At 35.3% G+C, this 12,765-nt stretch overlaps 1 protein-coding gene across 1 annotated transcript; it reads left to right on the forward strand.

The window, feature by feature from the left end:
• The first annotated feature begins 1,053 nt into the window (after positions 1–1,053).
• LOC129321625 (protein SHORT ROOT IN SALT MEDIUM 1) lies at positions 1,054–10,887 on the forward strand. The gene is given in 21 exon segments (XM_054967460.1): positions 1,054–1,134; positions 1,703–1,903; positions 2,353–2,646; positions 2,738–2,841; positions 3,106–3,801; positions 3,918–3,963; positions 4,638–4,730; positions 4,809–4,864; positions 5,674–5,791; positions 6,692–6,903; positions 6,981–7,044; positions 7,564–7,737; positions 7,858–7,888; positions 8,002–8,670; positions 8,715–9,088; positions 9,168–9,242; positions 9,402–9,476; positions 9,575–10,120; positions 10,222–10,263; positions 10,336–10,398; positions 10,531–10,887. Coding segments are annotated over 21 exon segments (4,104 nt in total). The 3' UTR covers positions 10,621–10,887.
• The last annotated feature ends 1,878 nt before the right edge of the window (positions 10,888–12,765 follow it).

Raw genomic sequence — 12,765 nt, forward strand, 5'->3', positions numbered from 1 at the left:
CCCCCATCATTCCTTCATAAAGATTTAGCTAATGATGCTAGCAAAGTTTAATTTTTATTTGTGTTAATTTTGATGTTGCTATTTGCTATTAGACTTGAATATTTAAGTTTTACATATTTTTCGTGGTGTATAGTGACTTAAATTTATTTTTTTAAACTTAATCTTATGTATAATAACTTCTTTTAGGGTTATAAATATTTTTTTAAGATTTTTAAATTGTAAAAATAGGGCCAAGACCTGCATGGCCGACCTTTTAGCTCAAAGGGCCAGGGTTGGACTTTGCAAAATGAAACCTTGAGATAATTGGACATATCAGGATTAACCCATTTAAACCCTAACCCTTTAAAGTTAGACCGATCCTAATTGACAATTCTAAAGATGTTAGGGTTAAATGATAAAAAAGATATTTTGTAAAATTAAGGTATCAAAACCTCATATAAAATTAATGGATTAAATATATATTTTACTCGGTACAATAGATAAATGGTTATACTAAATCTGTGAATCATAATTAATTATCTAAGAATTTACAATAAATTATAAAAGATTAACATAACATGCGCTAATTAACATTTTAGTTTAGATATAGGTTGTTAGTTTATCAAGTATTTTAGCCCTGGGCTAAAAAGATCAAGTATTTTAGCTCAAATTTCTCCTCAACTTGAATTGGGCTTCCTTTTTGTTAATGAAAAAGGCCCAACGAGCTCCATTAAACCCGCAACAGCCCACTCTCACGTTTTTAGGCATCAGGGCGTGCAAAAGCGAAATCCTTTTCTCTGAAGGATAACGTTAATGTCCGTTCAGTAATTGCAGAGACGGCTTCTTTACTCGTCTAGGGTTCCTCACTTCTTCAAAGAAGTATTCGTCTTTCGTTCCCATCAATCTGATATAAGTCTCATTTCGGTTCGGTTTGCAGGTAGTTATTTTGCCTTAATTTTCGTATCAGGGTCTGGATGAACAAATTACAAATTTATAGTCTTGCTCATGTTCACGACAATTTTCTGATGATTCTTTTGGGTCTTTCTTCGTCGCAGTCTTTCTCATTTACCTTTCATGTGAATGAATATGTATTCTTCCAGAGGAGGCAGCGGATACGGGCAGTCTTATGCGGGTCAATCCGCATATGGCCAGAATGTAAGTCTTTCGTTCTTTTGATGGGTTTGGTTAGAACTTTCTCTAATGACGTTATATTTATTTACCCATTCACAATCACAAGCCATCTGATAATCTCAAGGCTTTCTGATGGAATTGTCATATTTCAATGTTTTCAATTGTCTTAGCACGTATGGAAGAATGAGTATACCTCATATGAGGGTTCTTGGGAATTTCTTCCTCATGCGATGAGTTTATTCGTCATGGAAGAATTTTTTATGCTGTTTAATGTTCTCGTGTCTTTGTTGGTTTGTAAACAGGAAACATATTAGTAGCACTGTTCTGATAGAAATCTAATGTTTCAATGTTCAATTATTGCATCATTTTGAAAGAATTTGATGTACCTCCTGCGAGGAGTTTTTTAGACATTTTTTTCTGAATATAGAAGTCATTCTATTTTGTATTCTCGTGTATATTTGTTGTACAAACCAGATGCATATTTGTATCACCAAGTAAAGTGTAACCAAGATAATTTGTTGTCTTTTGATGCCATACAGTCAGCTTGATAATTCAAGGGTCTGATCCTAATTTTATTTTGGTATTTATATAGCTGGGTTCTGGTTATTCTGGTGGTACTGTTGGAGGACCTGATGTGGGTCAACATTCTGTGGCTTCTCGACATTCTGCTATATTAGGAACTTCTCAGGAAGTTGATGTTAGTGGTTATCGGGCTCATTCTTCCACTGCTGGCCAATATGGGGGGCAGTATAGTTCTGTTTATGGCTCAGCTGCTTTGAGCAGTGCACAGCAGGTCAGTGGGTCAACTCTTTTTTCAGTTAAAATTATTTAGCAGTAATTTGTATAGATCTTCTTCCATTTTTTGCATGTTTTAAGGAATAATTTTAAATTTTAATTTTAATTCAATTTTACCTGACAAAAACTACTGCATACATATTAAACAAATTAAAGAAAATTAATTTGATTGTTCCCTAGAGAAGGTTGATTGAATTAATAGTTATCAATTCCATTACCTCATTCGTTCTAGCCAAAAAAAAAAAATATTATCTCATTCAAAGTGTTGTGTGTTGGGATTGTTAAAACTGATTCTGTTTGAACTTTTGCTTTTGCTTTTTTTTTTTGGTCAGTTTTAGTAAAGTCCCTTTTGTTACTAATCTCTGATATAGTGACTCTCAGTTATAGATTATTTATATATGTCTTTGTTGGGCTTTATTTGAAGAATCATATAACTACTTTGTGCAGGTTCCTTCATTAAGTGCCAAGGGAGCAGGGCCATCGGCTTTGGAAGGTCGTGGGGGTTATGCTGTGAGTGTTTCTGATTCACCTAAGTTTGCTTCTGGTGACTATCTCTCATCTTCAAGCCATGGATATGGTCACAAATCAGATCAATTGTACGGAGATAAGGTTTTGGATTATTCTGGAATAGAGAGGCGACAATATGGTGAGCGGCAGAGTGCTTACTTGAGTAGAGACTTGCAGAATGATCCAGCTAGTCGATATGCTACTGATCCTGTAGGTTTTAGTCATCAACATCAGGTTAGTGCTTTTCCCAAAAAAAGATTCTTACAGCTTCTGTCTATTTGTGATCTTTTTGTCATTTTGCACTATTTCTTTTCTCAATGTCCAGCAACCAGAAATATATGATCGCCTTGATCAGACAACTTTGCTTCGACAAGAGCAATTGCTGAAAGCTCAGTCTCTGCAGTCTGCCTCACTTGACGGGAGTACCAGGTATTTATCTAATGATTGTGCATTGTAGTTTTGTTAAAGTGCAACAAAGTTCCAGCTGTGGTTACTTAAAAATGATATCATTGACTATTAACTAACCTAGAAGGCCTTTCCTTGGGTGCAAAGAGTGCCTAATTCTTTGTAAAGAAGCTTGGTTACCTTTTTATATTTCTGATGAAGCTGGGCAGATGCTGCTCAACAGTGACTAGCTATTTTAAATGGCAATAGTATTTCTCCCTTCACTGAGTAGCAACACCTTTCTGGCAGACAATCTGATTATCTTGCAGTAAGGGCTGCTGCTAGTCGTCATTCTACCCAAGATCTTCTGTCTTATGGAGGAAGGATAGATGCTGACCCCCGTGGTTCATCAATGCTAAGCGCTGCTTCATATGGTGGTCAACATGTGCCATCCATATTAGGGGCTGCTCCAAGGAGAAGTGTCGACGATCTCTTATATTCCCAAAGTGCTTCAAATCCTGGTTATGGAGTGAGCTTGCCACCTGGAAGGGACTATGCTAGTGGGAAAGGACTTCATGGGAGTGCTATGGAGTCAGATTATTCTGGAAGTGTGCTGTCACGTTCGGTGCACAAGGACCACAAGGATGATCGAGCTAGCTATCTTCGAGAATTTGAGCTCAGGGAAGAAGAGCGTCGTCGGGAGCGTTTGCGAGAGAGAGAGAGGGAAAGAGAAAGGGAGAAGGAACGAGAACGAGTTCGAGAACGTGAACGAGAAAGAGAGCGTGAAAGGGAGCGCATTTTGGAGCGGCGGGAGAAGGAGAGGGAGCGAGAACGCAAACGTGCACTTGAAATTAGGCGTGAACGAAGCCCTTTGAGGTCCTCAAAGGATCCTCGTGCTACTTCGAAAGGTCCTAGTGGTACTTCAAAAGATCCACGTGGTTCCTCTTTGACAAAGGAGGCTAGATCTTCACGTTGGGACTCCCCACATCATGATATTTCTCATAGGTGGATCTTGGTGATTTTCAATTTTTTGTTTGCGTCCTACTCTGGTTCTGAATATCTAGCTGCTGGTATATCTTGCAGCCTTTTTTTAACTAACTCGGTGTTCTGTTATGCTGAAGGCACCATTCACCTGTTAAGGAAAAAAGGAGAGAATATGTCTGCAAGGTAAAAGAAAATGGATCTTAGTTGCTTCATCATTAGCAGAATGTTACACTGCAAGGAACTAGATTCTTCTTGTGTTTACGGTGTGGAGATATGCAGTTGAGGGCTTGATAGAGTAGTCTTAGTCCTTCCTATGGCAGAACTACTTCCAGTTTACACTCTATCGTTTCTTGAACCCTCTTTTATCTGGGGATTCTCATTTTTCATCTAATTCTCTGATCATAAAGTATGTTGCTGTACACCTTATTTTCATCATCATCTATATCATATTGCTTGATTGACTGTGTATCTTCAAATCACCCCTTTCTTGGGATCATGATTTATCTTGTCGTTCCATGTCTCCCCACTTAATGATCACTTATTGGACTTTCCTATTGGCTGTTTCTTACCTCGTCCTTTATTCCTTGTATCGTCAGCCATCTTCTTAGCTTTCTGGAAGGAATGTTTTCCAGCTGAAGACTAGTTGAAATAAGCCATATAGGTCTGCAAGAATTATTGGCTTCTGATGCCAAATTGAAGTTTACCTCTCCAAGGGTTGTAAATTGATCTGTTGAACATAATACCTCTGGTTCTGTGGGTTTATGCAGTCTTACTTCAGAATTACGTTTGAGAGTTGTCCACCCTCCTGAAATGGGACTTGTTAATTCTTTTAATGTTTATTTAATCTTATTGAACAGGTTTACTCATCTAGTTTGGTAGATACAGAGAGGGACTACCTCTCATTAGATAAGCGATACCCACGACTCTTTGTCTCCCCTGAGTTTTCCAAGGTATAACTGTTCTATGATTTCCTTTTTGTGATCGATATCATTGGATGATGAGTTAACATTATATTGAAAATGCCACAGGCTGTTGTAAACTGGCCAAACAGTGATATTAAACTGTCCATCCATACTCCTGTGAGGTACCTTTTTTTGTTGGTCAGAGTCATGTCAATTTCTGCATTATCTTTGAGCTTCTATCTCTGTGTGTGTGTGTGTGTGTTTCTGCCTTACTGATGAGAGCTACGGGGAATCTTCTTTTTCTGTAATGTATTTCATTTTTATATTTTTAAACATATGATGTAATTTTGAATTTCTATTAATTACTAGTCTGATTCTTGATTCTGGGGATGAAAACCAAAACTTGGGATTTCTTTTTTTTATATGGAGGCATGGCCCAATAATTTATTCAAGAAGGATCATGATGGGCTAGAGAAGGAGAATTTGTTAACTTCTAGTTATTTGTGAACACTCCCTTCGACTCTGAAAGCAAGAAATTTGATATTATTTACTTTCAAACTAATGGGAGCATGCCATATGGCAATTGAAATATGTAAACTGGTATCTTCTTCATGCATAAATGTATATTATTTTATAGCAAAATTAGTTTCATTCTCTGTAGAATCCACTCTAAAGATGATAGTAAACAAGAGATATAAATATATATATATATATATATATGCATACAGTGAAATTTGAATGTAAATAAATAAGATATACTATTAAAATTTGAACAATCGCAAGATTTCTTTCTAATAGAAAAATCATGTTTGTTCGTCCTCCCCGTACCCTTTTTTGGTAAGTGGTGCAAAATCCACTTGATTGGTTCCAAGGTTTTCAGTTGCTCATCATTTCATTGCCTTTGTTTTTTTAACACCCCCTTGGTTTGTTGTCAAAAGAGGAATGGAAGTTATGAATAAATATATATTCCTCACCTTTTTGAGTGGAGCAGTTTTGAGCACGATTTTGTTGAAGAAGAATGTCCTGCTGAACCTAAAGATCCATCATCCATGAAGCTTTTCACAACATTGCCTACGGGTGTGGAACGAGATACAGTTTGGAATGCCAAAGTAGGTTTACTTTTGAACTTTGTATTCCACATTTTTTTCTTGAATATGATGCAGATCATGTGATCCATTGGAGTACATTTGTTTTGGCTGTTATGTTTCTTGTATGGCCTAATAAGTACTAACATTCCCTCTAGTCAGATTTATAGGATTAGGAAACCTTTTAGAAGTAATTTTTCGTCTAAAATATAGGATATCTTGTAATATTTAAACCACTTTTTTCAATTTTACTATTTCTATATTAACGTGAAGGTATTTAATGTAGTGTATTATTATTAAAAATTAAGGGTAAAAAAGGAAATAAATTTCCTTTTTTTTATGATATCAAGAAAAAAAAACTAATTTTCTTGAGATATGTGAAACAGTTGAAAGTATTTTACAATAAGGGCCAAGAGGGAGTATCTACTAACTCTTAATTTCAATTCATACTGAATGTACAAGTTTTAATTTTGATGTCTTGTGCATTTTTCATGAAAGCTTAATCTTGCACAAATAAAATTTTTAATATGATAGTAGTCAAACACAAGTGGCCTATGGCCAGATTCTTCATTTCTTTCTTTGAAGTGCAGAATGTAGAACACAATAAGAAGATAATAAAATATACAATTGCTAACCACTTTGGGTGTTACCAATAATAGGATCCTGGATATGTGAATGGTTATCATGCAAATCAATGTCAATTCTCCTTCAGTTCTGTAAAAAACTCAGCCCCCATTGTGTATTTTTTGGCAGGAAAAAGGGTGGATTTATAAATTATGGTTTCTTTCCTTGGTATACAAATCTTGTAGGTGCTTTAGAGGGGCTAGTTACCCATTAGTTTTTTATACGTTTGTCAGAAGCATACATTTTGTAAGAATACCGTTGTGCATCCACTACTTGACAACTAAGTTTTCTCCATGTCAGATAATTTTGTTGAGTGGACTTAGCAGGAGTGCTCTGGAGGATCTGTCATCTGATAAATGTTTTGATGATCGCATCCCTCATATTTGCAATATCCTTAGGTTTGCCGTCCTTAAGAAGGACCATTCTTTCATGGCAGTTGGTGGGCCATGGGAATCAGCAGATGGGGGTGATCCATCAGTTGATGATAAGTCATTGATCAGAACAGCCCTTAGGTTTGTACTTAAGACAGGATTATCAACTTACACTGGTCTTCTGGAGTGGCCTGACAGAAGTTTCTCTTATTTTGTAGGCATGCCAAAGATATTATTCAACTAGATTTGCAAAATTGTAAGCGATGGAATCGTTTCCTCGAGGTACTGGTCTGTTGTATTGTAAATTCTTTTGTTTGTTTGTTTTCTCATCTGTTTGTTGAGAACTGACATCTAAATCATTCATGTTCTAATTAGATTCTTGCTTTTCAAATTGTAACCCAATGGATCATTTTGCTGTTATATGTTGTGTGCATGATGCTTTTGTCTCTATCTTTTCAAGGAATATTTTGAGTAGATTATTAAATCAAAATATTTGTTCCCAACCCTGTCACAAAAGGATACCTGCGGACGTGATCATCAACTGAAGGACAAATGCCAAAGGGCTGATGTATTCAAATATAGAAATTTAGTGTCTGTCATTTCATATCTAAGAAAAAGTAGATCATTGATTACAAAATTCTTTTTGTGTCACTGACTTGTTATTACTGTGAATGACAGCTAATAAATGGAGGGCTGTGAGCTTCACGAGCAGCAATTAACCTTTGGCTTAATATGCTCATGTATTTTGGCTTCAAGTAAATTGGCTTGGAAACCCTAATCATTGTGGCTTTTACTTTGCAGATACACTATGATAGAGTAGGCAAAGATGGTTTGTTTAGCCACAGGGAGATCACTGTATTATTTGTTCCTGATTTGTCTGACTGCCTGCCTTCTCTGGATGCGTGGCATAACCAGTGGCTTGCTCATAAGAAGGTCGTTGCTGAGAGAGAGCATCAACTTTCTTTAAGACGAGAGGTCTGTTTCTGTTAACGAAGTTGCTATGCCCATGATTTCTTTTTGCGGGATTGATTTTTAATAGGGAATATTATTTCATGTTGCATTTCCTGTCTTAATAGTTATTCTATGTTATAACAGAAGTCAAGAGATAGCAAGGAACCATCCAAAGGTGAGTGGACAAATTCCTCATCTTGTGCATGTCATCCTACCTCTTTTTCCTTCTCATCCATCCATTTTCCCAACTGTGCTTACTTTTTATTTTTCTTCTTACATTTAATTTAGAAAAATCAGACAAGAAGAAAGAATCAGCAGCATCTGGACCGCCTGGTGATGTCAAAAAGGAGAAAAGCAGCAAAAATGTTAAGAAAGAAGCAACTAACAATAAACCTGTTCAAGATGATCAGCCTAACGTTGGGGAGGCTAAGAATGTTGAGAAAAAGGAGCAAGAAGAAACAGCCACTGCCAAGACAACTGGTGGTGTGAAGTCTGTAAAGAAGAAGGTCATAAAGAAGGTTGTAAAGCAGAAAGTTGCCAATAAGATTAATGATGCTGCCACCAAACAACTAGACAAAGTGAATGAGAAGGATAATGCTGACAAAAAGACTTCAGATGTTCCTGTTGTGGATAACAAATCTTCCAATGGTGGGGATAAGAGTTGTGATAATGCTTCTGCTAAATTGGCTACTACAGAGGGTATTTCAGTGGGGAAAGGAGATGCTGATGAGATGAAAGATAAGAAAGAAATAAATGGCTCTGAAGATAAACCCCAAGACAAGCCTGATCCCCAAGCTAATGCAGTGAATGATTCTTGTGTGAAAACCACAAAGAAGAAGAAAATCATCAAACGGGTACCTAAAAAGAAAGTGGTTGCTGGGGCATCCAAGTCAGAGGCTGCCGACTCTAAAGATGAAGGGAATACAGCGTCTGCTCAGGCACAAACTGACGCACAAAGTACTGCCAAGCAGACCAGTGATGCTAACAACTCTCTGATTGAGGCAAACAAACTGAAAAGACAGTTCCTAAAGTAAAGTCAAAGACTGCAACCCCTGGTAAGCAAGATAAGGTGGCTGATTCAAATAAATCGGAAACAAAGTCTGACTTGGATGACAAAAAGGTTGAAAAAGGGGCTGGTGAAAAAAGTGGGACTGGGATTGATAAGCAGAAAGCCTCTGAGGAGGATAATCATAATGGGAAGGGTAAATTGAAAGATGGTGATAAATTAAAAGAGGTGAAAGCAACGAAAGAGAGAGATGGGAAAGATGAATCTAAAAGCAAATCTGCTAAAGAAGTTAAAGATAAGAGGAAGTCTGATGAACCTCCTCGACACCCTGGATTCATTCTCCAGACTAAAGGATCAAAAGAATCCAAGGTATGATAATTATAGAAAAAATTCATCTTGTTCACTTGCTATCTGAAGTACTTGTCTAAGTATGTTATTTCTGGTACAGCTGCGTTCATTGTCACTTTCATTGGATTCTCTGTTGGATTATACTGACAAAGACATCGAAGAATCAACATTTGAGGTCTGTTTACATGCTATTATCTGCTTTTGAAATGCAAGTCATATCTTTTGCCTGCATGTGTGGCCATTTTTTCCCCTTAGCAAATGAGTACTCTCTGATTTCATGTTATTACTCAGACGTCTTTTATATAGCAGATTTATCTTTTTGTTGTTTTTGCAGGTTTCGTTATTTGCAGAATCAATGTATGAAATGCTTCAGTATCAAATGGGTTGTCGAATTTTGACCTTTCTTCAGGTAGGTTTGGTTAAAAATATGATTTGCTGATCTCTGTCTGATTTGATCATTCAGAGTCATCCTGAACTGCAAATTTTTTCACGTCTCCCCATGTGTAGAAACTGCGCATAAAATTTCTGATGAAAAGAAACCAGCGAAAGAGGCAGCGAGAAGATGACCATGAGAAGGAAAATGTAAAAAATTTGCCTGTAAAGCGACCAAAGGGTGATGATCTTTCTGAGAAAACTGAGCCCTCTGATGTTGACAAAAACACCACAGCAGCAGATGATGAGAAAAGTTCAAAAAATGATGACTCTGATGTTAAGGAAGATGACTTGAAGATGGATGATGTAGAGGAGGAGGAGGAGGAGGAGGAGGAGGAAGATCCAGAGGAGGATCCTGAAGAATATGAAGAAATAGAAAATGGAAGTCCGCAGCACAATTCATCTAATGAGGAAAATGCAGAGCAAAAGGCCAGCTCAAATGCTGAACCTGATGATAAAGAAGCAGATGAAACTTCTAAAGGGGAAGATAAGGTTAAAGAAGAGAGAGAAGAATCCAAGTCTGATGCTCATTCAATTGAAGAAAGGGAAGATAAAGTGGATAAAAGTAAGGCAGAAACCCCTGCTGATAAGGAGGCTGCTGTAGACAAAGAACTGTTGCAGGTCTTTCCCTGTGCATTTTATACTCTGGTTTTGTTTTACTCATGCAAGTTAGATTTTTTTTTTTTAAGTGTATTGACGCATTTCTTTCTAATTTTTAACAGGCTTTCAATTTTTTTGATCGGAATCGGATTGGATACATTAGGGTAAGCACTAGTCATCTTTTACTGTTTCTTAGTATCCAAGAAAAATGTTGAGAAGTATATGTTGCTTTTCAGGTTGAAGATATGAGACTGATTATCCACAACCTTGGGAAATTTCTATCTCACAGGGATGTCAAGGTGAATAATCTCTGAAATGTTCATGCTTTATTGCCTGAACAGTATGTTTTCTTTTTTGTGTTGTTGTTAGCATGTTATTGCCATGTTCATATTCGTCCAAGACCTGCCTTCTAATGTTTTACTTAAAATCAGGAACTTGTACAAAGTGCATTGTTGGAGAGCAACACTGGGAGAGACGATCGCATACTTTATAAGAAGCTGGTTCGAATGGTTGATATTTGAGATGTGGTGCCCCTTAGTCTCCAAATTTGTGGTCTTTGAATCATATAAACTTCCTCTCTTACTGGTTGGTTGGGGAGGGGATGCCTCCTGTAATCAGAATGTTGTACAGGATGTCAATTATGTGCAGAGGTGGTTCCTGTTTGTTTGTGACTTTCTGAGGGGAGAAACATGTCTTGACATATTATAAATTATTGAGACAAATCTCATATGCTGGACTATATTTTTGTATGCGTTATTTTTTGATAAAAAATAATTATTAAAATTTAACTGTTAGCCAAATTTGTCTGCATGTGAAATTTGTGTTTTGAATTTAGCTTTGATTGTTCGCTTGCAGCAGTGTGAGAAAATTTAACTTGGTAGGGAATTGGACTTGGTTTGTTGATCTTGTAGCAGACTTCCATGTGATATTGTTAATTTTCCCTAATTTATAGAATTTTGTTCTTAAAATTTGGAGCGGATAGTTCAGGTAGTATGGGTTTATTTAGGTTGGGTTCAGATTGAATGGACTTTAAATACCCATAATACATACATATATATATATACATTTTAAAGTTTAGTTTGGCCTTACACTAAGGTCTTATTCAAGTTGGTTGGAATATCTTAATTATTTAGAATTATTTTACTTTTTCATTTCTGTCATTTTAATTTTTTCCTTAAAAATTAAGATTTTTTACTAAAACGTTTTTCTAACCTTTGCTAATGTGAGCCCAATCATTGGAACGGAAAAGAATATTGTGTTTATGTTTTCCCCCTTAATATTTTCAAAAAAAAAAATTCAAAACAAATCATTATTGGAATATTAAAACTTCATTTGAAAATATGCAAAGTAAGAGGAGTTTGAGAGAGGGTTTGTTATTTAATATGAAAGGTAAGGAGTTTGAGAGAGGGTTTGTAATTGGAGGTGAATATTAAATGTTAAGTTTATTAATAATAAAAAGAATTAAAGAATTAGAGGCTAAGTATATTCATGTTTGGGTTTGACCTAATTTATTTTTGGTTTATTTAAGATGGCGTATTATGTTTGGCTTAAATTATCAATTTTATTAAAATTACTCAGATATTATATATGTTCACGTTAACCTATGCTTGGCATGCATACTAGAAATGATTCTCTTTTGGATGGACAAAGCTTGTCTCTTTCTGTTAGTTTTTGGGAGTACTAAAGTTTTAAAGAATTTTATTCCACTAAAGTCTTAACAAGAACAAATTTCACAAATGTGAAGCAAGTCTCATAAACAAGTCTTCAACACATCTTTTCATATAAGATTAAGTGAGGTATTTTTTTTTCCTAAATCATTTTTCAAAGAAGTAAAAATTCTCCTTTACTAATGGAGGAGAATTTTTTGCTCATTTGAAAAATAGTTTAGAAAAAAGATACTCCACTTATTAGTATATGATGGCTAGCACTCCTTTTTAACGAAGGGGACTTTTGCTTCTTTAAAAAATGATTTAGGAGGAAAAAAAGCCCCACTTAATTAGCACAAGGTGCTTATCGCTTCTCAGAGGAAGTACAAGGGTAAAAATACACTTTAACCTAAAAGTAAATATTAATAATTACTTTAGTTTAAGTAATAACTAAAATAATTTGTAGAGGAGAAGTAGTCATTGCTTATTAAAGTAGTTATTGATTTTTTTAGTGAATTAAAATTTTGCATAAGTTGTATTTGGTTGTTTCATTCTAGTCATTAATATAAGAAAAGTAGCCATTTCTTATAATAAAATAGTCACTAATATTTATTTATTTTTATTTTAAATTAGGGGTATTTTAGTTGTTTTACAAAAAATTATTAACATTTAAAAGGTTCCTAGAGACCTGAGAAGAATCATGACATTTTATAAAATTTCATTATTGTTTACATATTTTAGAGGGTTGAAGTGTATTTTCTTCATGTCCTTTTTTTTTTTTTTGAGGAGAACTAGACATCCTATACAAATAAGTTAGATATTTTTTCCTAAATCATTTTATAAAGGAGCAAAAATAAATAATTTAGAAACGCTCTTATGTTTTTGGATATCCATTTATAACTGTTTTTGTATAATACTAGTTCTCTTTAAATTGTTAAGTAATAATGTATATGTTTATAAAATTATCAATATGTTCACAGTTGATTTTTTTATATATTCATAAGTAATTTTTTAAAATTT

This window comes from Prosopis cineraria, unplaced genomic scaffold (genome assembly GCF_029017545.1).
Source record: "Prosopis cineraria cultivar Desert tree isolate PC_DT_omini unplaced genomic scaffold, ASM2901754v1 PC10, whole genome shotgun sequence".
In the NCBI taxonomy this organism is placed as follows: Eukaryota; Viridiplantae; Streptophyta; class Magnoliopsida; order Fabales; family Fabaceae; genus Prosopis; species Prosopis cineraria.